This window comes from Balaenoptera physalus (assembly GCF_965194825.1).
Source record: "Balaenoptera physalus genome assembly, chromosome: 16".
Taxonomy (NCBI): Eukaryota; Metazoa; Chordata; class Mammalia; order Artiodactyla; family Balaenopteridae; genus Balaenoptera; species Balaenoptera physalus.
This window is the reverse complement of record NC_138898.1, coordinates 26119100-26144589: the sequence shown is the minus strand read 5'-3', so window position 1 is coordinate 26144589 and position 25490 is coordinate 26119100. Positions and strand designations below refer to the sequence as shown.

The 25490-nt window shown below is 54.5% G+C and overlaps 1 protein-coding gene and 1 pseudogene across 3 annotated transcripts in view; one reads left to right on the top strand and one right to left on the bottom strand.

Moving 5' to 3' along the window:
- Window positions 1–25490, bottom strand: part of LOC309646191 (small ribosomal subunit protein eS24 pseudogene) — a 143199-nt pseudogene that overhangs the window by 56570 nt on the left and 61139 nt on the right. The window lies entirely within an intron of this gene.
- BPIFB2 (BPI fold containing family B member 2) lies at window positions 1698–21313 on the top strand. 2 transcript variants are annotated; one of them, XM_082429887.1, is made up of 16 exons: window positions 1698–1798; window positions 2569–2712; window positions 4977–5070; window positions 6919–7023; window positions 7936–8082; window positions 9564–9624; window positions 11004–11064; window positions 15485–15576; window positions 15848–16033; window positions 16260–16313; window positions 16883–17053; window positions 17569–17636; window positions 17801–17846; window positions 18559–18622; window positions 18999–19075; window positions 21024–21313. In XM_082429887.1, exons 2-16 carry the CDS (start codon window positions 2604–2606, stop codon window positions 21063–21065), a joined length of 1377 nt encoding a protein of 458 aa, XP_082286013.1. In that variant the 5' UTR covers window positions 1698–1798; window positions 2569–2603; the 3' UTR covers window positions 21066–21313. The 2 variants fall into 2 exon arrangements, with proteins under 2 accessions (XP_082286013.1, XP_082286014.1); XM_082429888.1 differs by lacking the exon at window positions 16260–16313.

Sequence of the window (25490 nt, the reverse complement as noted above, 5' to 3'; positions counted from 1 at the left end):
TGCTTTCCGCTGAGTCTGCTGTTTGCCTCGGCTACAGCGAAGACCAGGAGGGCTGGTCTTATGCATCAGCGGATAAACTGAGGCCAGAAGAAGGATATTAGGGAGCATGCAGCTGGCTCCGCTCATTCCTTTTTGCCTAAAGAATGGGGCAGGGGGGCTTCCCTGGTGGCGCAGTGGTTGAGAGTCTGCCTGCCGATGCAGGGGACACGGGTTCGAGCCCTGGTCTGGGAGGATCCCACATGCCGCGGGGCAGCTGGGCCCCGTGAGCCACAGCTACTGAGCCTGCGCGTCTGGAGCCTGTGCCCCACAACAAGAGAGGCCGCGATGGTGAGAGGCCCGCGCACTGCGATGAAGAGTGGCCCCCGCTTGCCGCGACTGGGGAAAGCCCTAGCACAGAAACGAAGACCCAACACAGCCATAAATAAATAAATAAAAATTAAAAAAAAAAAAAAAAAAGAATGGGGCAGGGGAGCATGGGCTAGGAGGCAGGGCTGGTCCAGGGGAACTCTGGTCTCTAAGGGGAGGGCCTGCTGGTTTCTGTACTTCCTGTCAGCTCTGTGGGCACTAGTGGGAACCCAGCACGGGTGGGCCTGGACTCTGGGCCTGGTATATGGGCTGGTGTGGAATCAGTGGGAGCCATGGAGGGCTCTGGAGGGAGGACCTGGGGCCCCTTGTGTCTGTACCCCAGGTGAGCCATGCAGAGGAATGGAGGGGTCTTCCCTGTAGTTCTGCCATCACCTACTGTGCACACCTGTATGTACACACACAAACACATATGCATACCCCGAATGTCAGGAACCAGTCCACTATATACACATATACATACACGTACAGACCCACAGACACACTCAGTATACTAAGCCCACTTAGACATATTGCACACAAAACTCCCCACACCTGCACTCATGTAAACAGGCATGTGACACCATAAACTAAGATGGCAACACGTCCATTTCATGTGCACACACACACACAAACACACACTTTCCTCTGATGCCAGTAATTATGACCTAGTACACGTGTGTATGCATGACTACGCACACACAACCACACACACATATAAGGACGCATATACCCCTCAGACGCTCATGTATAGACAAACCCATTCAGGGGCACACACAGTTCCTTGGGCCCCGTATAGCCAAGGCGGAGGCTGGAGTTTGTAACGCGGGAAGAGCAGATGGGCTCAGCCCTCTGTGAGTGGGATGTGCATTTGGAGAGAGGCTGAGTGTTAAGTAGCAGCACTGGGTCCTCCACACCCTCTCGTCTGCCGCCCTTTGAGTTCGGGTTCCACGTCTGATGAGGGCGAAGTACGTGACCAGGAACAGGGCTCAGTCGGTTGGGGCTCAGGTAGCCTCCTGCGCCTCCTAGAAGAGCTGGGTTTCCGCGTGGAGGTGCAGGTGCAGAGGTCAGTCATCCCCCTGGCTTTGGGCATCACTTTCCTCCTGGGCCTGGCCCAGGGGCGAAGAGGGGACCTCCCGGGGGCAGCCTTCCTTCTAGAGATCTGTTGATCTTTGAGGCCCCAAAGCTGCCCGGCCCCAGGGTCTTGCAGTGGTTGGCAGCGGGCTTGCTACGTGGACGTGGCAGCCCCCCCGCACACGTGGGATCACACACTTTGGCAAAGGCCATGTTTGCAGGGAAAACACTTGCAACCACAAGCAAACCTGCCCCTCCCTGGATACCCCCCCCAGTGGGCCCTGTGTACCGGGGAGCCTCATAAAGCAGTTTCCGCACCTGCCCCGGGCCGCGGAGGGCTTGGCTGGGACTGAGAATCCACCTACCCCGGGAACTGCCTGAGGTAGGAACGGAGATGGGGCTGGCACTCCTCCAGGGAGGAGCCTTGACTTTTCCATCTGTTCAGTGGGGATGCTACTTCCAAAAGCCTTCTGCAGAAGGGTGCATCCCTGGTCTTGCTGTGGGACACTGGGCAAGTGCCGCCCCACTGGGCCTTAGTTACCCATCTGAGCAGTGGCCCCCCGGTCCCGCCTGACTCCCTCTCCCCAAGTCCACCCAGCTGGGCTGGGTCGGGAGGGGCCGGGGGCCATGTGAGAGGCCTACACTTAGGACATACCTCACTTGGCACAGGATGAGATGAGGATGGGAACCACCCTGGGTCCTCCTCTGGCTGGGTTCGGACAACTGGGCACCAGGCTGGGTTGGATTCCTGGCATCAGACGACACAGGCCTGGGCCTTGGGGTGCTGGGCCTGGGCTCCCTCCTTGGGACAGGAAGCTGCCCTCAGTCTCCACATCTGGGAGTCTCTCCATCCTCCTTTGGCACAACTTGGGTCCTGCACCGGGTCCTAGTTTGCTGTGTGGCCCTAGGCAAGGCCATGTCTTCTCTGGGCCTTGGGGGCCATTTCCAGACCAGATGTCCCCGTGGTTCCTGATGAAGCAGGCTGGGAAGGGAATTCTTCCCCATGCAGAGATGCAAAACCTGACGTGTGGCGGGTCGTGAGCAGGGCTGGGATCACCACTCACGGCTTGTGACGTCCTGGCTGGGGTAGGTTTAAGCCGCCCAGGGTGGGACAGCTCTGGACAAGTTCCCTGATGCTTGTCCCCACCCCAGCGCACAGATCCTGGGGGGCAGGGGCCAGGGCCGCCATGGCTCGGGCACGCGGGCTGGGCCTGCTGTTGGCGTTGCTGTTGCCCATGGTCGGTGCCTCCAGGCCGGACACCGTGGTCAGACTCAACAAGGAAGTGCTGAGCTACGGTAAGAGACGTGCCGCCAGGCTGTCCTGCGTGTGTCTCTGCATGAGCATGTGTTTGTGAGTCCATGTCTGTGCGTGTGTGTACGATCCTAAGTGTACACGTGCATCGATGAGCTCAAAGCCCCACAGGGACCTGGATTTTCTCTCTTCTGCCGCTGCGTCCCTGGCCCCCAGACAGTGCTGCTCAACAAGTATTTATTAATGAATAAATAAATGAATGCGTGAGTGGGAGTTACATGCCGTGCCCGGTGTGCACATGTGCTCCCGTGCCCAAGTGATGTGAGGATGGGTCGGTGTGAGGGGCTCCTTTTGCTTGTGTGCGTCTGGTATGAGTTTGAAAATCCATGGAGATGTGCCCACGTGTGTTGGGGAGGGTGCCTAACCGCTGGCCTGTGTGCAAGGGCCACAGTGCAGGCCTGAACGTGTGTACCGCTGTGGCTGTGCACCCTGGGTGTATGTATGCCTGGGGGCCTGCATGCGCATGCGTGCTGGGGAGAGGCACATCTAGCGCTGCTGGGCTCAGAGTGAGAACCAGCCCCTCTCTGGGCCCTTTTTGGGCGAGGCCTGTGTCCTATGTCTCTGTTCTCTCCTTCCAAGTCCTGTCCAGTCCTAGGGCAGAGGGCAAAATGAGGACATCTAGACCCAGGAAGGGACAAAAGCTGCCCACCAGCTGTCCCTGGGGAGGCTTTTGGGATCCCACCAACGCTGGGTCAGCGGTGAGAGATCAGAAGCTCTTTTCCCCAAGGCCAGACCAAACTCAGATAACAATGTGAGAAACTCAGGTCAGACAGTGGAGGGGACTTTCAGGGGTCCCAGGCCACAAAGCAGCGAGGCAGTGGCTCAAGGAAGCTGCAGGGTCCCCATGGGGCACACACAGCCTTCCGGAACCTTGCATCCGGGCACATGGGCAGACAGTGAAAGGGGTCAGTGATCCGTGTTAGAGTGGCACATGGATGACTGCAGGCAGGGAAGGAGGCCTGCTGCCCTCCCCTGGCTCCCTCCCTCTGCTGTGCTGTGTGAGCCTCCTTTGTCCCCAGACAGCCCTCCCGGGTGCACCTGCCTGTTTGTTCTCAGCGGAAACAAACTGCCGAGAACACACTGCACACACCTCTTCCATGGCCGGGCTGGTGGCTTTTTACTCCCGTCCCATCCCGCAAGCCCCAGGGTTCAAGCCCGTGTCAGGGGAGCACTGTGGATGGAGTCCAGAGGCCTGGGTGTGAATCTCAGCTCAGCCGCAGACGGTCAGGCAGGAGACGTTCAGGTCTCCTCGGGAGCATGGAGACCACCACCTTTATGCTCTAGGGTCTGCGGAAACGGAGACCCAGAGGGGCACAGGGACTCCCCAGGTCCCACAGCGAGTCTGAGCGAAGTTCGGGCCTCTGGGCTCCTCCTTTGATGCTCCCTTCCTGCACCACAACCTCTCATTTTAATTCTGCTCGTGGTTAATTGTTTAGTTAGCGCCTCTGTCAGCCCAGCAGCCCAGGTACGGGAGGAAGTCCTGGGCCATGAGGGCCGGGGGCCTTGGCCCAGATCTGACTTCTCCTGGCCAGGGCGCTCAGCTCTCGGAAAACTGGGCCTGATATGGTACTGACGTCATAGAATTTTGAGGAAAGCTAAAGCCCTCAGAACAGTGCCTGGCACAGAAGAGCACTGTAGAAGTGCTAGCCATTATTACTGCAAAAATCAAATAGCCATGGGCGCTAACATTTCCTGTGAACTGAGTCAGTCTTTACAAGGACCCCATGTGACAGGCACCATTCTAGTCATTGCAGATGAATAGGGGGGGACATGAGGCACAGGGCAGCCACACAGAGAGTGAGTGGCAGAGCTGGGGTTTGCACCCAGAATCTGAGGGACTCCAGAGCCCTCAGCCTCCAGGTGAGGCGGTCCCCACCCCATCCCTGCAGGACGGGGAAATGCTCCTTCTGCCTGGGGGCTTGTGGCGGCTCCCGGGGAGGTGGGGTCTGATCCGGTCCTTGCAAAAGGGCACAGGGTGTTACTGTTTTCGAGGAGAGGGTAGACACGTAGGATTTGGAGAGGCAGAAGTGAGAGAGGCGGAAAGGCACGTCTGGAGGGGCCTGGTGGGGTCGTGCACCCAAGGTGGGCACATGGGGAGCCAAGTGGCCCCCCATGAGCCCGTGGACAAGGCCACCCCTTCCAATCTCTGAGTTCTCTCTGCCCAAGGTGTGGGGAGGATGGTGGGCAGTGTGGTCTCTCTCGGTGGCTCCTGAGGACAACCTGACCTCACCCTGCTCTGGCCCCTCAGTGGCTGAAGCCGGGAAAGCCCCTCTCCAGCGCGCCCTGCAGGTCACTGTTCCGCATTTCCAGGACTGGAGTGGAGGGGAGTTCCAGCCCACCAGGTGAGTGTTTCCCTCCCCAGGTTAGATACTCCCACCTGCCGGCTGAATGGAGGATTTACGAGATGGGACCAGGCATGGGGACCTGGTGCCTCTTAATTAGTAGATTTCTACACCCAGGGGCCAAGACTGTGGCTCCTGGGTCCCCAGGGCTGGCAAGACCCTTGGCTACTTCCTCCAAAAGCCAGACACTGAATCTGGACACAGATCTGAGCCTAATTTACCCCTACAGCCCCCTGTAATGCAGAGAGGCTCAAAGGCAGAGGTAGGTGGGGGCACCTCAAACTCAGACACTTTTAGGGGCTGGGCTAATTGCGGGAATGCAGACTCATTATAGCCAGGACTCTGGATTTCCAAGAGAATCCATATATACATATGTGTGTGTGTGTATATATATTATATATGTATAAGAACTCATATATGTATATATGAATATATATGTTCTTATAAAAAACCATATACATTTTTTGACTCTTGCTAGCAATTTTATTTCTTCATCATTGTGATCATCATCAACAACAAACATGCAGTTTCTTCCTTCTTCAGACGTAGCATTGTAAAATGGGTGCTACAATCTGCCTATGGTACAAAGTTTATAAATGCAATACACCGATACAAAGTTGAAGCCATTAAAAAGAGCTTAATAACAACTTCTTGGAGATAATTAAATCTGATCCGGGGTGTTGATGGACTCTGTGAAGAGATTTAGAAACAACAGACAAACTGAAACATTTAGTAAACGATTTATTACTTGGGAAGGAGTGAAAGCAGAACTTTTCACGTGCTGCTGAAGGGTTTTCTCAGTTGCTCCAAGCTGACTTTCTTTCTGCTATGATCTTTAAATAGTGCAAAGCATTGAGAGCTGCATCACTCTGTGCATTGTCATAGGAGATCCCAGAACCATACCTGTATATTTAAAATCTATCAAGTTTTGAATGATGGCAACTAATTAAAAATCATTTAAAACTTTCGAACACTGGGTAGGTGAAAAGACAGCTAGCGTGGAAGCCCCCAGTTTGAGACCTTAGGGTAGGGCTGGGCTGCCGCTCATGGTGTGGCTGATAATGTGGTGGCTGGGAACGTCAGTACCCAACAACTGAGGATCCCTAAATGATTTGCAGTCCGGCCACACAGAGGACATCATGTGGTTGTTTGAAAACAGCTCCAAGAGTCCTTGTTTGTAGATGTGGGAACACATCCAGAATGGTTGTCCAGTGAAAAGAAGCAGGTTCTAGGTCAGCCTGTGTCCTAAGGAGAGTCATGGAAAGCTGTCACCCAAGTGCTAACAGTGAGAGTGTTTTGACGTGACTTTTAAAATTTATACCACTTTCTAGTGCTCCCCACAACTAACTACTGTGCAGGAAAAAAAAATGGCTTTCATTTAGGAAAAAAAAAAGAAATCTTAGGTTAGCTGGAGAGCGCTTAGCAGTCAGAACAAGCAGCTTTGAAGGGAGTGAGTTTCCCATTGCTGGAGGGCTACAGGCCAAAGCTGTTGACTAGAGGGAATTTCTGCCTTCTGTAGATGCCAGAGTCTTTCTTTCCCTACCTTCCCAGCTTTCCAGACCCCTGTCAGAAACTAAAATCCCTCCAAGACCTGAGTAATCATCTCACCCAATTCATGCCCAATGCTGGGGTCCTCTCTGCATCTTTTCCCTACTGGTTGGTTGGCTAACCTTGGCTTGCATGCCCTCCATGATGGAGAACTCACTACTTCTTCCTCATCCCTTAGTTCTAGTTGTCAGAATGTCCTTTATAAACACCAACCGTGTGAGTGGGCTCAGAGCACCCACCCAAGAGTTGATTCTGTGGTTTAAAGGGGGCCACCCTGTCACTTTGATTCCTACCCTGCAGGATTCAGATTCTGAATGTCCATGTGCCCCACCTTCAGCTGAAATTTATTGCTGGCTTTGGAATACACTTGTTGGCAGCCACCAATTTTACTTTCAAGATCTTTCGGTGAGTGAACCTCCTTGTTGGGAGCAGGAGAATTTTCAAGAACTCTCCGAGGGCAGAGTGAGAGGAGGGCGTTTAGCAACTTCCAGGATCCGAACTCAGACCTTCTGACTCTCTGTCCAGCACCCTCTCTCCAGTGTCTTCTCTCCCAGCCTCCAGTGGGGAGGGAGACAGTGAGAGAATTTCTGAGAGTCCAGACCCTACTCAACAGCTATGCAACTGGGCAGAATCATTTCACTTCTCTGACCCTCAGTTTCCTCCTCTGTAAAAACAAAACAAAACGAAATGAAACTTTGCAGCATGGCTATGAAGGTTGCAGTGAATGGATTCATTACTGTGATTTAAATTACATTACCCTTTCACAGTGCAAGGCACATAGTAGATGCTCAATAAAATATTAGAATTATTTCTGTGCATCAGTCACTTTATATGCATTTAATTTTCAAACTTGGAGCTGGGCATTCTTATGTTAACTCCTCTGAGCTGACACTGCCATTTTATGAGGGCTCACTGGGGGCCAGGCTCCAAGCAGGATGTTTTCACATGATTGTCTCCTAGAAAACTCAGCACAGCAGCCCTGTGAGATAGGTACCACCTATCTTGTGTCCATTTTACAGAAGAAGAAACTGAGGCTCAGCATGGGGAATGACTGGCCCAGGGTGTCGCAGTAAGAGGGTACAGGGAGCCAGAGTTCACGGTCAGCTGCTGCAATGTCTGTGACCCTGAGTGGAGTTTGGGAGAGCATCCGGCCTGCCCCAGGTGGGGCCATCTCATGTTGAGTGCAGGCCCTGCCTGTGTTAAATGGTCAGCAGGCTCTTGCTGGCGGGGAGGGCGGTGGTTGTGGGGTCTTGCATCAGTCAATGTGGGCTTGCTGGTCCACAGTGCCACTGTGGCTCAGGACTGGTGTCCCTGCAGTGTCCCAGAGCCCCTGCATCTGATGCTACCCATGGCACTGCTGGCCGACACCCCTGTGAGCCAGGGCTCCATCGGGACCCCCGTGGTCAGCATCTCCGGCTGCTTCTCTCTCTTCGACAAAGCCATCGTGCTTGATGGCCATAACAGGTGGGTGCCTGTTGGGGGCTGGGCTTCAGGATCCCAGACACCGAGGCCGTGATGTCATTTCTTGAACTTTCTACTTCATCCAGTTACCAAAACAGACCTGAGCACTGCACCCACCCGCCCCCACAGTATCACACCTATTTTATGGCTGAGCACACTGAGGCTCAGAAAGGGGGAGGAAGTTGCCTGAGGTCACACAGTGAGTTTGTGGCCAGAGCCCATGTCCCCACTACTGCCCTGCACCACATGACAGTGCACACTGGCCATTAACATACTATATGGGGAGGGAGTCTGGGCTGGCAGCCGCTGTTAGGGACCTCAGAGGGCTGCCCCTCCCCGCAGAGATGAGGAGTCTGAGGCCCAGGGAGGGGTTGGGACCCGCCAGGTTCTCCCCGTGAGTCAGGTGGCTGCTCCTGTTGGCATCTAAAACTGACAGCCGCTCTACCTCCAGAGCACCTGCTGTGTGCTGGGTGTGCTCTGGGCCCTTTCTGTGCATCACCTCACAGTAGTCCTACCAGGTAGGTGGAAGCATTTCCCTCATTTTACAGGAGAGCAAACAGAGGCCTAGAGTGGTTAAGTGACTTGCCTAAGGTCACACGGCTGGCAAACGGGTTCAAACCCTGGCAGCCTGGCAAACCCAACCGCTGTGAATTCCTCTGCATTAGGTCTACACCTTCCCGCCCGTGGATGGGGGCTCACTGTGAGGTGGTTGAGTATTTTAGAGACTTAAGAGGGTGCGACATTTACACAAAGACTGGACTTCTTCCTCAGAGAAGACTTGGGTGATAAATCTATTCCCACCAGGATCCCATGAGCAGCCCGTGTAACTCACAACCCCCCACGAGCCCTCATGGTCCTCATGGGCAGGGGCTGCTCGTGGTTCATTGACGGGGAGATGGAGCCCAGAGTTTGATGCTGTTGAGAACATAGATGCCATCCTCCCACCTCCCCAAGAGGCCATTCAGTGAGGCTGGGAAGTGGCTAAGGTCAGCATTTTAGGAGACCAAAGAACTGTGATTTCCAATGGATCCGCGCAGAGAAACACTGACTCAGACCCACCTCTCAATGAGGAAGGGACTTTAGTAGGTGCGTTGCAGAGAAATGGGGCCCACACAGGAAGCAGACCCGGGCCCTCAGCCCCACCCCCGCCTCACTGGGCACAGTGGCCATGAGGCCAGCTGGCCAAGGATGTGGCCGTGTCCAGCTTTTGCAACACCCTCTGTCTCCCTCGAGCCTGGCCTCATTCTCGCATCTCGGCCACTTCCAAACCTTGAGACCAATGACCCCCCTCTTGGCAGCTCAGTTCCTCCTCTGTGGGGACAGTTGTGCCTGTACTGTGCCTGGCACGTGGCAGGGTGTGGAGTGGGAATCACTGGCCCCCGGCCGAGGGGATAATCTTTTCTCTGGGACCTGTGGTTTTGCGGAGAGACAGGCCCCAACATGCCGACCTGGAGCTCAGGGACCCTTCCTGGTCTCTTCTTCAGCACAGCCCCTGCGCTGCTGGCCCCGCTGCAGAATCACATCAAAGCTGTGCTGCAGAACAAGGTAAAGGACCTTCCGCCAGACCCCGCGGAAGGCGGGCGTCGCTCACCTCCAGGCGTAGCTAATGAACCGGGGATCACAGGCACGGGGGAGGTGGGGTGCTAGTGCTTTTCTTTTTTCTTCAGTAGAAGGCCCTTCGTGGGGCTCCCCCAATTTCCCCATGAGGGCAGGGAAGAGGCTGGGGCAATGGTCCCGTGCAATGATGTGGGGACCCAAGCAGGGCGTGGGTGTGGGGCTGCAGGGGAGGGGGGCTCATCTTCTCGGACCAGCCCCAGGGCCGAGCTGGAGCGTGGGGTGGGGACGGTGCGTTCGGGGCTGCGTGGCTTGTGAAAAGAGAACACAGTGCGAGCGGGCGAGGGCCTGGGCACCAGAGCCAGATGTGACCTGGCTTCCAATCCTGGTCCCCTCCTTCCCAGCTGTGAACCTTGGACAAGTCACCTAGCCTCCCTCTGCCCCTCCTTCCACATCTGTCAGGCAGAGAGAGTGAATGTCCCTAGTCCCTGGCGGGCTGGCTGTGGAGGCTGAGTGCATTACCATCTGTGGAGACTTTACAACAGTCTGGGGAGAGTGAGTGCTGCTGTTACCGTTGCTATTTTAGCTCCTGCCATTGTCTGTGCGTGGTTGACTTGGTGAGCGATAGTGGCCCTGGGGCCAGGGTCCCACTGTCCCAGGGGAGCCAACTCTCTCTCCCTGCCCCTTCCCACCCCACTCCCACCTCTTTTAAGGGGCAGGAGTGGAGACCAAGTCAACCCACTGTGCGCCATCCCACACGCCCAAGAGACAGGCCTCAGTGTCCCCATACTGCAGATGAGAACACTGAGGCTGGAGGGCTGAAGGCAGTACAGACTGACCCGGCCCTCTCCTCTGACTCCTGACTTCGCCTGGCTCAGCCTCACCTGTTCTGGCCTAGACCAGCTGTGGCCGCCCCCGGCCTTGCAGTTTCCCCTCTGTCTCACCTCTGTCACACTGACCCCAGCTTCATCCACTTCTCTGGCGGCCCACTGGCCCCGCAGGACTCCAGTCCCCTGCCCTGGCTGGCTGACCACTGCCTGCCCCCACTGCACGTGGCACCCTTCCACCTGCTGGCCTCTGGGCCCCAATGCAGCAGGCTACCGGCCTCAGTCCCCTGGGCCTAGCTGTGGCCACCTCTGCTGTGTCCCACAGCCCCTGCCCTTTCCTCAGCGCCCGCAAGCCCCAGCTTCCCCTCTGAATCCCCAGGGCCCAGAGGAGGTGCTGGAAGATGCCCACTGGCTGGTGGAGGAAGGAAGGGCTCCTTGGTGGCTGGGTTGGGAGAGCTTCTAGACAGGGCTCTAGACCCTCCTAGCCTCACCCCCTCCCACCCTGAGTGCCACCCTAACCCGGCCGCCTCTGTCTTTCTGCAGCTGTGCCTGAGAATCTCCAACCTGGTGCAGGGCTTCAATGTCCACCTGGGCACTTTAATTGGTAAGACTGGGAGCCCAGGGGGAGGACCTGGGGCCTCTGAGATCCTCTGGGGCCCCCATGACCCTTCAAAGACCCCAGCTTTGCATCAGGGTCCACCATTGGGAGGTCAATCATAGGATGACTGAACCATTATTGGTGGAATATGGGACTCTCCAAATTCTAGAACAAGTCTTTGAATGTTTAGTGTGTGTGTGTGTGTGTGTGTGTGTGTGTGTGTGTGTGTGTGTGTGTGTGTGTGTTGGTGGGGGGGTACATCTCAGTTTGCAATTGCTTCCTCCCCTGCCTGGAGATTCAGGGACCCCATCCTCCCCTGGTTTAGCTGCCACATCTCCCACATTCTTTGCTGGACTCTCTTCCTGCCCCCCACAGTCAGGGCTCAGGCCCTTATATTCCTCCTCCTCCTGGACATCTCCTCTTGGAGGTCCCATAGGTTCCTCTGACTCAGCACATCCTCGACAGAACTCAAGCTCCTCTGCTCCCAAGTGCCCATGCACCTGTTTCCCACCTCAGGGGCCACGCACCACCCCGCAGGGGCCCAGAGCCAAGGCTCCCCCCCCTGCACTTTCCATCAGCCTTGTTCCACGCCTGATTTTTCCAGGGATCTTCGTTATCCAGGGAGCGCTAGGAGTGTACCAGGACAAGACCACTGTCAGACTAGTCCCCCCAGAAGCAGACCCTGAGATTCAGATTTTAGTGCAAGTGGTTCAAATGGGGGTTGGTCCTAGGGATCACTGGTTAGGGAGGGGGCTGTGAGTCAGGGAGGGAAAGGCGCCGCTGGGGGCAGCTGGGGCTCACTCCCACGGGGGTCCCACCAGGGACTGAGTTGAACATGCCTAATGTGATCCTACCTGAGGGGCAGGAGCCGGGGTCTGTATCCACCAACTCCCATCAGTCACTGGTCACCTCCCCACCGCCCGCACACCTTCCTCCACCGCTACTGACAGAGTCCCAGGGGCTCCCAGCCCTACACATAGTCTGCTTAGAACTATGCATCCTAAACAAGGCTTGGGCAGGTCCTCAACTTACAATATGGAACTAAAAGCTACAAAAGTAGGCCAGCTTCATCTTTTTTGGGGTATTTATCACTATTGAAGGACGACACTGGCAATTACCCACCCATACCCAGACTGATCAAAGAATGCATCCTCTGTTGATTGGGGGGTAATATTTTCTCAGTGAGCCCCGAGCATAATCCAGGGCGTCCTCTGGTTTTTCACAAACCTGTTTTGAAGCTGCTCCTGTTTGAAGTGCACCTTCTTCTACCCAGTGGCTTTGCCTGGGATTCTGGTGTTTCTTCTGTGTTACTGTCATTGACTTTGTGAAATCCAGAGCCGCAGACTGTTGGCAGCTGCACTTGGCAATCCGTTGGCTCTGCCTTTGAGTCAGGGGTTTGCATCTAACTCTCATACAGCCCAGGACAGGCGTGAAGGAATGGAGGGTGTGGGGACAGGTGTGCGGGGCGACATGTTGGTGTTAAGCCAGGAGGGATGTCTGGCAGGGTCCACGTTTATCCTTGGTGGCTTCTTTAGTGAATATTTTCATATCAAGGTAGCTTTGGCTTTCTTGTGCAAACTTCTAACCACAGTCCTATGAGGTGGCATCATTATCCCCAATTTATAGGTGGGAAATCAGAGGCTCTGAGTATAAAATCCTCAGCATGGTGCCAGAACCCTCCATGAATCAGCTCACCTGGGTTTTCTCATCCTCCTCACCGGTCCACCTACTGCTCTGTTCACATTTCCCAGCCCGGCTCAAAGTCTGGGGAACATTGCTTGACTTGCCCCACTCCCCTCACTGCCCCAATCCCAATATTACCTTAATAGGAGGTACCGAGAGGCCACAGAAAATGGACTTGGAATCAAAGAACATGGGTGTGAATTCTGGCCCTGTTTCTCACTTGCTGTGTGACCTTAGGGAAGTCACTCCATCTCTCTGAGCTTAATCATTCCATCCAAAAATAGGAATCAAAATTTCTACTTTTCCCATGTGTTGCTACAAGACAGCACAGGTTATGTACCTGGTCTGCAATAAACTCAATAAACGTTAGTCTCTCCCTTCTCCCTCAGAGGGGTTGTCTCTGTCAAGATGCCTTGTAATTGGGTTCATGCCAAAGACCAGCTCTTGCCCTTGTCTTTGAGGAATTTTAAAAAATCTAGTAAAGGAAACCTAAGTGTCCAGCCCTAGGGGACTGTTTACATGAGTCATGTACACATGGAACGTGGAGTGACAGGAACCATTGAAAAGCGTAGTTTAAAGGGGCATTTGATCACTTAGCCATATGCCTGGCAAAATACAATATTAGAAGAGCTTTACTCTAGCATTATTAGTTCCATTTTACAGATGCAGAAACTGAGGCAGTCTACCATGAGAACTTCTGCTTTTAAGTAAGCTATCATACCACTCTGTCAAGAAAACAAGGACACAAAACTATATATAGCTTTGCTCCAGTTTGAGAGAGAGAAAGTTTATTTCTGTAAAAGAAAATACTGAAAAAGAAATAAATTTAAGATTCTGAGTTATATTTTTTCCATATTTTAAGAATTTTCTATATGTCCACAAAAAATATATATTATTATTTTACAATTTTTAATGTTTTTATTCATTTAAAAACATATAATATTTTTGGTAATGTCCAATACTATGAGTTTTGACAAATAAATGCATATGGTCATCACAATGTTCATTGCAGCTCTATTTACAATAGCCAGGACATGGAAACAACCTAAGTGTCCATTGACAGATGAATGGATAAAGAAGATGTGGCTCATATATACAATGGAATATTACTCAGCCATAAAAAGAAACGAAATTGAGTTATTTGTAGTGAGGTGAATGGACCTAGAGTCTGTCATACAGAGTGAAGTAGGTCAGAAAGAGAAAAACAAATATCGTATGCTAACATTTATATATGGAATCTAAAAAAAAAAAAAATGGTTCTGAAGAACCTAGGGGCAGGACAGGAATAAAGACGCAGACGTAAAGAATGGACTTGAGGACATGGGGAAGGGGAAGGGGAAGCTGAGACGAAGTGAGAGAGTGGCGTAGACATATATACACTACCAAATGTAAAATAGATAGCTAGTGGGAAGCAGCCGCATAGCACAGGGAGATCAGCTCTGTGCTTTGTGACCACCTAGAGGGGTGGGATAGGGAGGGTGGGAGGGAGACACAAGAGGGAGGAGATATGGGGATATATGTTTATGTATAGCTGATTCATTTTGTTATACAGCAGAAACTAACACACCATTGTAAAGCAATTATACTCCAATAAAGATGTTAAAAAAAAAAAAACAATAACAAAAAAACCATGCATATGGTCGTGTAACCACCACCACACTTGAAATAGAGGACATTCCACCAGCCCCCAAAATCTCTTTGTGCTGCTCCTCTCCTCCCACCTTCATCTTTGACACCACTGATCTGTAGAAATGGAGTCATACTATCAATATATTGCTTTTACCATCATAAATTTCCAAAATATTAGAGAAAATAAAATGAAATCCAGAAGAGACAGTAGAAAATCAGACAGAAATCTGAATGCACACACACACACACACACACACACACACACACACACACACACACACACACACACACACAGAGGTACACTTAAACCTTGGTTATCCAGAGTCTTTGGGGGAGGAGCTCTTGCTAAGAGGGCTTTCCTGACAGTGAGGTTGAGGCTTCCCCTGCCACGCCGTCTAGTCGTGTCCAGAGATGTCGTTCCCACAAGTGACTCACCCTTTGCAAATGTCCCAATCAGAATATTCTGAGCCTTTGGGGAACTACCCTTATAGGAACTGAGTCCTCAGCTCGCCTCCCTGGGGGCCTCTCCGAGGATCTGTGGCGGGCGGGCACTGCTGTGCTCCTGCGCTGAATGGCCCCAGCGGGTGTGCTTTCTGAGTCCTTGTAGGAGAGGTGTGTTTAAGTGGAGAGAGAGTAGCTTTGGAATCAGACGGACCAGGTATACAATCGGGGCATGACTGAACTCACCAAACTATGTGTGTGTGTGTGTTTGCATTTGTGTGTGTGTGTGTGTGTGTGTGTGTGTGTGTGTGTGTGTGAAGGGTTCCTAACCCTACAGTGGTCTGGACCTTGATAAATGTGAGCTCCCTTCTTTTTCTCTGGTTCTTTCTTGCCTTTTGCAGGGGGTATTTGTGCCTGAAGTGACACTTCTCCTTCCTTCTAATTTGGGATCTCTAGCCTTCCACTGATTGGGAAAGCAGAAACCAAAACGGTTAGAATTGTATCTCAGCTAACAGTCAACAGCTTGTGAGTGGCTGCATCTTGGGTGTGCATTTTGCTCCTTAAATTTGCTTACTCGCAGGGCCTTTTCCTACCTGTTTTCTTGGCCTGGGTCTGGCATTGGTGGATAATGCTAAGAATGCCATCTTTTGTTCTTTACCCTGGTTTCATTTAGGCCTCAGCCCTATTGGTCCAGAGTCCCAGGTTCACTACTCCATGATCGACACACCCACCATCACCAATGACTACATTTCCTTGAATATCAACGTAAGTGCCTCCTTGTCAGCCCAGAGCTGGGGGCTTGTTGCCTCTGGAGTCCTTAGTGTTCTGGAAGATTCCTAAAGGAGCAGGGGAGTTGAGGGGAGAGGAGCTGGGACAGCCTTCCAGGTGGGAGCATGGCACGTAGGCAAAGGTGTGAGGCTGACAACACGCGGCATCCTGGGTTGGGCGGCATCTCACAGCCCAGGATCTGCCATGGAGCTGCCTGCCTATTGAGACCCCACTGCTGTTCTCCCCCTTCTCACCCCCAACCCCATAGGCTGTTCTCTTCCTCCTGAGCAGACCCATCGTCCTGCCTGTGGATACCACCCCCTTCGTGCTGCCACAGCACGTGGGCACCAGGGGTGCCATGGCAACCGTGGGCCTCTCCCAGGACCTGTTTGACTCTGCCATCCTGCTGCTGCAGAAGGCTGGTGCGCTCAACCTGGACATCACAGGGCAGCTGGTGAGAGCTGGTCCTGTTGCCCAGGGCACGTGGGGTACACGTGCCCGGTGGCCCAGCCTGGGGAGACCGTGCTGAGGCCAGATCATGGGTGGGTGGGGCAGCTGGAGTTTTGGGGCCACAGGGTGGCTGTTGGAAGGGTTAGACGGGGTTGGTGGGGAGGCAAGAGGTGGCCTAGCTTGGGGAGTGGCTGCCCTAAAACCTGTCATGTGTCGGGGGCTGATTTCAGAAGTCAGATTACAACCTGCTGAACACGTCCATGCTGGGCCAGCTCATCCCCGAGGTTGGTGATGTTTCTGGTCATTCCAGGGGCTGAGACCCGGGATTCGGGTGGGAGGTTCTCTGGGCTGTGGGGTCTTCGCTGGCTCATGTCTGCTCCACGTGGGGTCCAGCACCTACCTTTCCATCTGCACCTCCTCCGTCTCGGGGAGGCCCCTCCTTCTGCCCAGACGTCATGCCATTTTCTCCCCTCTGTGCAGTGCACAAGTGGTACCCTCTGCCTGCGCTGTCTTTTCTGCTTCCTTTCCCTGATCCATCTTCAAGTCCAAGCTCAGGGATTACCTCCTAGGGGAGGACTAAACCCCTCATCTGGTCCAGGAGCCTCCTTGCGCTCTCACGCCCCTGAGCTGCCCTCCCTCCTGGCACAGATCACACAGGTTGTGCCTGTCTTCATGTGACCACCCATCAGACTGGGTGTCCCTGAGGGCAGGGGCCGGGGGTGAACCCACCTCTGCGGCCCCGGCACTTACAGCACAACGGTGGCTTGATCAGCGTCTGAGGAATGACGAGCAAAGAGCCCACCAGCCTTTGCCCCCAGGTGCCCTCCTCCCTCTCTCCCCCTCTGCTCCCCAGGTGGGCCGTCAGTTCCCTGAGCCCATGCCCCTGGTGCTCAAGGTGCGGCTGGGTGCCACACCCACAGTCACACTCCGGACCAACAACGCCACACTGCGGCTGCAGCCCTTCGTGGAGGTCCTGGCCCCGGCGTCCAACTCGGCTTTCCAGTCCCTCTTCTCCCTCGATGTGGTGGGTGAGGTGGGCTGCATGGGGCTGGCCAGGGGGTGGGCGACTCTCAAGGAGAACTCACTTCCTCCTGCACTCTCCTCACTTGCTCTGTTCTAGCCCCACTGGGGTCCTTGCTGTTCCTTCCATGTGCTAGGACATTCCTGCCTCAGGACCTTTGCATGTGCTGTACCCTGTGGCTAGGGCACTCTTCCCCTGGCTCTTGGCATGGCTGGCTTCTCCTCATCTTTCAGGTCTCAGATTAAATGTTGCAGCTTTCCTCCGGGCAGCCTTCCGGGACCACCCTGAGAAAGATGGCCCCCATCTCTCCAAATGCCACTCTGCCTTCATGGCACGCACCACTCTCTGAAAGGATCCTGTCTGATTACTTTGGTTGCTGTTCACCTCCTCCAGTGGCCTGTGCTCCACAAACACCTGAATGAATACGGCGGTGGGTGGGAGACTGGGGTAGTTGGTGGCCAGCTGAGAGCTCCCACGTGGCTCTGTGCCCTTTGACCCTCTTCTCCCCACGTGTCCAGGTAGTGAACCTGAGCCTCCAGCTCTCCGTGTCCAGGGTGAGGCTTCGGGGGACCACATCTGTGCTGGGGTAAGTGAGGCCTCCTGGACCCAGCAGCCTCAGTGTGTTCCTCTGTGCAATGTGCCTGCAATCACCCATCACAGTGTCAGTCAGAGGAGCTTGGGGTGCAGCAGGTGTGGTACACGGGTGGCGGGCACTAGGCCCCTTTCTTAACCCCTCTGCTTCCCTTTCAGGAATGTCCAGCTCACTGTGGCCTCCTCCAATGTGGGCTTCATTGACGTGAGTATGGGGCTGGGGTCTCCAGAAACCCCCTCACTGGGTGGGGCAGGCCGTGAGCCCGGGGAGAGGCAGCATGAGCGTGTGTGCTCACACGCATGTGTGCTCTGATCAGGCTTCCTCCCCGGGCGCTTCGGGACAGTGGTCAGTCGGCAGCCCCTCCATCGGACAGTCAGTCTGTCCCGGGCTGTCTGTCTGCTGGGCAGCCGGTCAGTCAGCCTCAGCTCCTCAGTGGGGTCAGTCAGCTGTCCTGTCACTCTGCCTGGGTGTCGATGGCTCGCCAGCTCTGCCCTCAGCCCAAGAATCACTGAGGCCAATAGTAAATGATCTGTAGAAGCCAGTGTCAGACAGTGTCGGCCACTCTTTCAGTCACATGATGTGCCTGGGCCACCAGCCACCGTGCATTCCTTTGTCGGGTGGCCCATCAGTCTGTCCATGGTCAGTTGATCTGTCTGTTGGTCGGCGCCAACAGGGCAGCCGGTCTACCTGCTGGTCACGCAGTGACTGTCAGTCAGTCAGCAGTTCCCAGGGGCCTGATGCTGACCCGACCCCGGGGGTAGCTGAGCTCTGCTTGAAGCCTGGACAGGGGTGACCTGTCCTCCTCCCTCCCTTGTGCCTCTGCCATCTGTCGGTCTGTCTGTGTGTTCATGTGTCTCTCCTGGCCCCTCGCTGGGGCGGGCCTGTGGTCCCCATCTCCCTGGCTCCGTGGCTGCAGACGGACCATGTGCAGCCACTCATGGGCGCTGTGTTTGAGAAGCCCCTGCTGGACCACCTCAATGGTGAGCTCTGCCCTCTGCCCCAGTGTGGCCCCTCTGTTCCCCTACTGCCCCCCATGCCTGCTCCAGGCTTGGTCTCGGCCCCTTCCCACCTCCTAGGCCCGGAAGCTAAGAGGGTGGCCTTGGGATTCCAGCTGCCTGTGCGTGCATCTTGGCTCAGCTGTTTAGCAGCTGTGTGATCTTACCTAAGTTCTGTTCCCTCCCTGAGCCTCAGTTTTCCCTTCTATAAAGTGGATATAATAATAACAGCTCCCACTTCCTGCGTATCTGTGGAACTCGGTGTCATGATGCACACGAGGACTTCAGCACGTGGCCAGCTCCAGGTGATACTTCGTTACCGCCTCCAGGCGGAACTTGATTTCTCCTTTCCCTCGTACAGCTCTCTTGGGCATGGGGGTTGCACTCCCCCACGTGGTCAACCTCCAGTACGTCACCCCTGAGATCTTTGTCTACGAGGTGAGAGCCTTTGGGTGTGACCAGAGGGGACTCCTCCATCTTTGGAGGGAGGCTGGGCTCGGGGAGGCGGGGGCGTCACCTCTCTCCCTCCCTCCCTGCTAGTGCACTCAGTGGGGTCCAGGGTCAGCCAGGCCTGGGAGTGCCCCCTGCCCAGACCACGCCATGAATCATCGGCTGCAATGAGATGGAAAATTCCAGATGTCAAGAGACATTGGAGCAGGGGTTTCACCCACCCTTCAGTCCTCATCAAAATCACACCAGGCCACATTCGGAGGATTTGGACCTTCAGTGGTCCCATGACTCTGTGCCCTGGGATAGGCACGGCCCCTGTGGTGTCTGGGGGAGGATGAGAGAGGGGGTTCTTCCAGCGTTGTACACAAACCTCCACAGGCCGGATGGTGGGAGAGGGGTCCTGACTCTTCTAAAATGGATTTCCCTGGATCAGGAATTGTGGCCCAGGGTGAAATTCAATCGCCACTGCCCAGCGTGAGATCCTACTTCTTTCTGTTTCACCTGAGATATAAAAGGAGAATATTCTTCCTAATTCATTCAGTAAGATATGCATGGGACAGAAAGCTTAAGCAAGGCCCTTCAAGCCCAGCATCTGTGTCATTCACACCCCCTGAGTGGGACTGGCTGATGTCTTTCAGGGAGGATGCCCTCATTGCCTAAGAACAGTGGTCCCAAGGCGACTGGGTGATCTACCCCGCTAAGCAGTGACAATCAGCACACGTTGGAGCAGGGCTTTTAGTGGGAATTTCCCCAAGACTTCCCTGATCAGGCACGGTCGGTGGCTGACCCACCTTGGCACTCCCAAATCCAGCCACCTGGGACCAATGTCAAAGGTCCCTAGACCAGCACTGCCTGATAGAACTTCCTGCAAGGATGGAAATCTGTAATGGCCAAGGCAGCAGCTACTGTCAGCCATTGGGCACATGTGACTATTGCGCACTTGAAATGTGTCAGTGCAACTGAGGAGGTGAATTCTAAATTTTACTTAATTTACTTAATGTAAATGTACAGTAGTCCCCCTTATCTTCAGGGGATACGTTCCAAGACCCCCAATGGATGCCTGAAGCTGCAAATAGATAGTACCAAACCTGTATATATTGAATACTGTGTTTTTCCTATACTGAGGTGCAGGTAGTGTGTACAGTGTAGATCCGTTGGACAAAGGGATGACTCACATCCAGAGTGGGACAGAGCAAAATGGCAGGGGATTTCATCATGCTACTCAGAACAGCATGAAATTTAAAACCGATGAACTGTTTATTTCTAGAATTTTCCATTTAATATTTTCGGACCATAGTTAAACTTGGGTAAATGAAACCGTGGATAAGAGGAAGAAACTGGAATTAGCCAGATGCTAATAGCTACCATATTGGACCATGTATGAGCTACACAAGTGCAGGCACTGGGTCTGGTTTTTCCTCTGCTGGGTCCCCAACACCTGGCACAAGGCTTGGCTCATAGTAGAGGATCAGTGAAGATTTGTTGAATGAATGAATGAATGAATGAGAGAGAGATCAGCAGGCCCCCAGGAAGTTTCTGCAGTGCAGTGTAGAGAGCAGGGGACATATGGGGGGAAGTGCCTGGCTCTGCTGGGAAGACTTCGACTTGGAGAAGATACTCAGTGGTCTGAACTCTGGGTCATAAAACAGAGATGAGCCTGACCACGTAGGAAGCACAAATCAAGCTCCAGCCGCACACTGAGTGCTCTGCCCGTGTGATCTGGCTGCATCCTTATAGTAGCCTCGTGAAGCGGATACTGTTACCACCCCCAAGTGACAGCAGGAAACTGAGGCCCAGAGAGGCAAACGACTGTCCTCGGGACACACACAGCAAGAGTGGCAGAGCATGAAGTTAGAGCCAGGCTGATGGGGTGGCTGGGGGTCCTACGGTCCTCGTGTGGCCTCTGACCTGGCCCGTGGTTGTCTTTGTCTTTCAGGGCTACATCGTGGTGTCCAGTAGACTCTTGTACCAGCGCTGACGTGGGACCACTCGGAGAGCTGCTCTGGGGACCCTTTTGCCTCAAGCCACTTGGGAAACTGAGGCAAAGCCACACTTAGTCATCGCCAGCAAGCTGGATGGCCCAGTCAGGCTGCTTAATCCCACTCCTCCGCCCCTCCTTCCCCAGCCCCCTCCTTCCTTCATCCCCTCCTTGGAAGGAGCAGATAGCTCCTCCAGGCTGTAGAGACCTGTCTCCTCTTGCATTAAACATCTTCTCTTGAGCTGCAACTTCCAGCCAGGCCTGGCAAACTCTTTGCATATCGGAGGCCAGGTCCCTACATGCAGGCCCTGGTCCTGTCCGTCCCTGGAGCCCCCAAAGCTGCCTGGGAGAGGAAGAGGACGTGACCACGTCTCTGCTCACCGTATCTGTTGACAACACCACCTCCTAGCCCAGGGGAGCAATGCAGACGACCTGGAAGTTACGAATGCCATGGTGGCACTTTAGGCATTGTGCCCTCACCTGGTGGCATTTCCCCTCTACAGTGTCACGTCCCATCCTGTTCCTAGAACCTCATAATAGCCCTGGGAGTCAGGCAGGCCGAGTGTGCAGCTCCATCTCACAGATGCAGAGATTAAGGCCCAGCAAGGAGAGGAACGTGCCCGGAGTCTCAGAGCTGGGTGACAGCAGATCCCCAGGACTGCGACCTTCCTAGAATCTAGACATAAGATGTCCAGTCCCCTCTTCCATCACCAGCACCCACACCTGGGGTTTGTCCTTGGGTCATGAGCCTCAGGTGACGGGAGCTCACTGCCTTCTCAGGCGGCTTCTCCATCTTGGTTTACCCCGATCACAGGCGAACTTTTGTTCAAAGGAGGCAGGATCTGCCTCTTGGGCCTGTGGCCTCACTGAACATGTCTAATTCCTTTTCCCTCTGAAACCTCTTCAAACCCAGCGAGTCACACGTGACAAGATGGCCTAGGGAAGACAGAGGGGCACAAACCCTGGCAGGACAAAGCCATGTGAGTTTCTCTCCCTGATAAACTAATCTCTTAGCCAGAGATGGTATTCCTTCCTGCCTAGATACACAGGATTCACGTTCTGTTTATGTTTCCCTGGGGAGAAAATGTGCCCGAATTTCCACCATCAGTGAGCAAAGGCTTTGGTACAGCATGATGCTAGCCTCCCTCCCTGTAACAGTTATAGGTTCATCCCTAAAGCCTCCGTGTGACAGGCAGAGGGGCCTGGAACAAGCCTGGAGTCTTGGGGGGAGGAAGTGGGGTTGGGGCTGGAGGATGGAAAGGGCCAGGCTGTAAAATCCAGCCTCGTGATTTCACCCAGGACAGCATGGCTCTTATTTCATTTGGTTGCTTAGGTAATTAATTCATTAATCCTACTTTTATTGGGTCTTAATACAGGCTCAGCCCAAGGCTAGGTCGTTTGGAATATGGGAGAGACAAAAATTTAAGACACAGACCCACCCCATGAAGGAAGTTAATAACCTAGAAGAAGATCAATATGTGAGATCGATTCATTAAACGATCAGGCCAGTGATCCGCCCCTATTCCTTTCTTCCTCCCTTCTGTTCTTCCTTCTTTCTACCCACCTGTCTGCCCATCCATCCATCCATCCATCCGTCCATCCATCCATCCATCCATCCTCTCATCCACACAGCTACCCATGTATTCAATGATGTGGTCTAGGTCTTATCTGTACCTGTGATGTGCGTGGTTCTATAATATACATTCCTTTAAGAGGAGGGGGATGAAGCACCTGAGTCAAGCTCCTTGCCCAGAGGGAAGCCATGGTCTGCCTGAAGAGAGCCGGCCCCGTCCCTGAGGGACCCCATTCAGCCATTCAGTCAGGGGCCTTCTGGGCGCTGGCTGCTGAGAGGCACAGATGAGCATAGCAGTCTGGGGCCAATCAGAAGATAGAAACCACATGATATCTTAAACAGGGTATGTTCCGTGTGAAGGATTATTAACTATGGTAGAAGAGCATAAGCTCTAAGGAAACTCTGCACGGTTCACTAGGGCTGAGGGAGAGTACCCAAGGAAGGAGAAACTTGGAAGGGCTCAGACCTGGAAGGGGAGCGTGCCGTTCAGCTTACTGGGTAGCAGAGAGGTTCGCTACCAGGTTGGAGCTGACCTGGAGTTGCTGGGTAAACAGTGGCAGCAAACACCTCCAGGGCATTCCCTGGCGGTCCAGTGGGTAGCACTCTGCGCTCTCACTGCGCAGGGCCGGTGTTCAGTCCCTGGTCGGGGAACTAAGATCCACACGCCGAGCTGTGGGGCAAAAAAGAAAAGAGACCTCCAGAGCCTCCATGCAAGCAGCACGGGGAGGGGAGAGGAGAGAGGGAGGGCTTGTGACTTGCAGATGTGGCAGCCACCTGAGGCCCAGAGAGCCACACACTGAGCAGCTGCCAGAGGGCCTTCGGGCACTGCTGTGGGCCAGTGTCCTTCAGAGTGAGTGCACGGCCAGAGAGGGGCGGGTGTGGTGGGGACCCTGGCTCGTTTGGAAAGGGCTGCGGAAAGGCTGCCCCAGGCTGGGGCTGAAGGTTGCAGAGGGATTGAGTCTGGGCCTGTGGCTGAGACAGGCTTCTCTGGATGTTCTCCTACCTACACCGCTCACCTCAACGCCCTGGAAATTGCAGGAAGCCCCTTCCTCTCGCCCGCCTCCCCGCCACGTGCCCTGTTTAGCTTCGTGCTCACTCTAAAGGAGACGTGCTGAAACGAGTTCTGAATTCCGTCCTATATACAGACCTGTATTGAAGGGTGCATTCACTGCCGCGTGCTCGCAGGTCTGGCTCCTTCATGAACCTCCAGCCTCCTCCCACATGTCCGTGCGAGGCCCACTCCTCACCTTGAATATGCACCCTGCACGTCTCCTCTCTAGGCCTTGGCCTTTGCCCTGGCTCTTTGCTCCACCTGGGCCACCTGAACCTGAACTCAATGACCCCACCCACCAGCTCAAATGCAGTCTCCCCTGGCCACGTGCAAACTCCTCTGCCACGGTGACTCTGATGTCCTTCAATTTCTGGTTGCTGGTGTCTTCGGCTTCCCTCCCCTCCACACCTCTCTGACCCTTCCAGAGCCCCGCATACAGCAAGTGCATAATAAGCGTGTGGTACGTGAGCGGCTTGCACGTGTATATGCCAGAGCTCTGGCCCAGCCCTGAGCTCGGGAAACCTCGTGGAGCCCAGTCCCCTCAGGCAGGTGGGGCTGCTGGGAGTCGCCCTCCTTGGGTCCCCAAAGCGTCTGTGGGGAAGGGAAAAGATGGCACTGAGCTTCAGGGCTGGCCCAGTCTTCAGTATCTGAGAGGTGGGAGGCCGGGGGGAGAGGAAGTTTCCCTGGAGGAAGGAGCTGCAGCTGGTCCTGGAAGGATGGCGGAATTTGGAGTTGTGTCAGGGACCAGGCAGGGTGATGCTGGGGCAGCGGGTGGGGGGGTCGGGAAGGGAGGTCAGTGGGTAGACAGTGCCCCCTTGGGTGTGCCTTGGCAGGTCTTGGCCTGGACTCTGGAGCCCCTCGGATCCAGATTCAGCCTGGCTGTGCCATCGCTTGCTGTATACCTTGGGCAAGTGGCTTGATCTCTCTGAGCCTCAGGTTTTCTGTCTGTAAAATGGAAAAAAATTACCAAAGTGCCTACCTCATAGGGTAGTCCTCAGGCTTATATGGACTAGTGCATATCAAACACTTAGCACGCTGCCCGGCACACGTCAGATTCACAGTAAATGGGCCCTCTTGTTACTATTATTTTCAGCATCGTGAGAGTTGAGTCAGAGGCGCTTCCAGTGCTTCCAGCCACAAGCTGGCTGGACCAGTCTTCCCCGCTCATGTGATGATCCAGGGCCCCAGGAGAGACTCTCTTGTTTCCTTAAAGTATTTACTTTTAGGGAGCTTGCCTCCTATCTGGCCACTGGAACTCGGCTGGGGCCACTCTGAATTTAGAGGAACAGGGGGTGGCATGACTGTCCTTTTCCCTCTCAGCATTGCTATTATTATTCTGTCCCCTCATCTTAAAGAGGCTAGAACAGTGGCCCAGGGAAGTTGAGGGAGCGACCCAAGGCCGCACAGCTTGTGAGGGCAGTGGCTGGCACTGGGCCCCAGATCCCCAAACCCACGCAAGGGGGTTTCTCCAACCTCCCCCACCCCATCCACCCCACTTCCTTCCTGCCTCCCCCTTCCCCCCAACACCCAGGATGGTCCTGGGGGAGGGAGGAGGGCCAGGTGATGGGAGGCACTAGGGAGGATTTGCGTGCCAGGAGGAGGCAGGGCCTGCCGGTCCCTCTGTCTGTTGCGGGGGGTGGGGGCGGTGGGGAGGTGGGGGTCGGGGGGGCGGATCTGCAGGGATACAGTGAGGCTATCTGTAGTCTGGCTCCTCCAGCTCAGGGCCCGGATCAGGATGGAGACCGACTGGGCTGACCTGGGTCCTTCTGTCCCCCGTTCCAACTTGGCTTTAGAGCGGCGA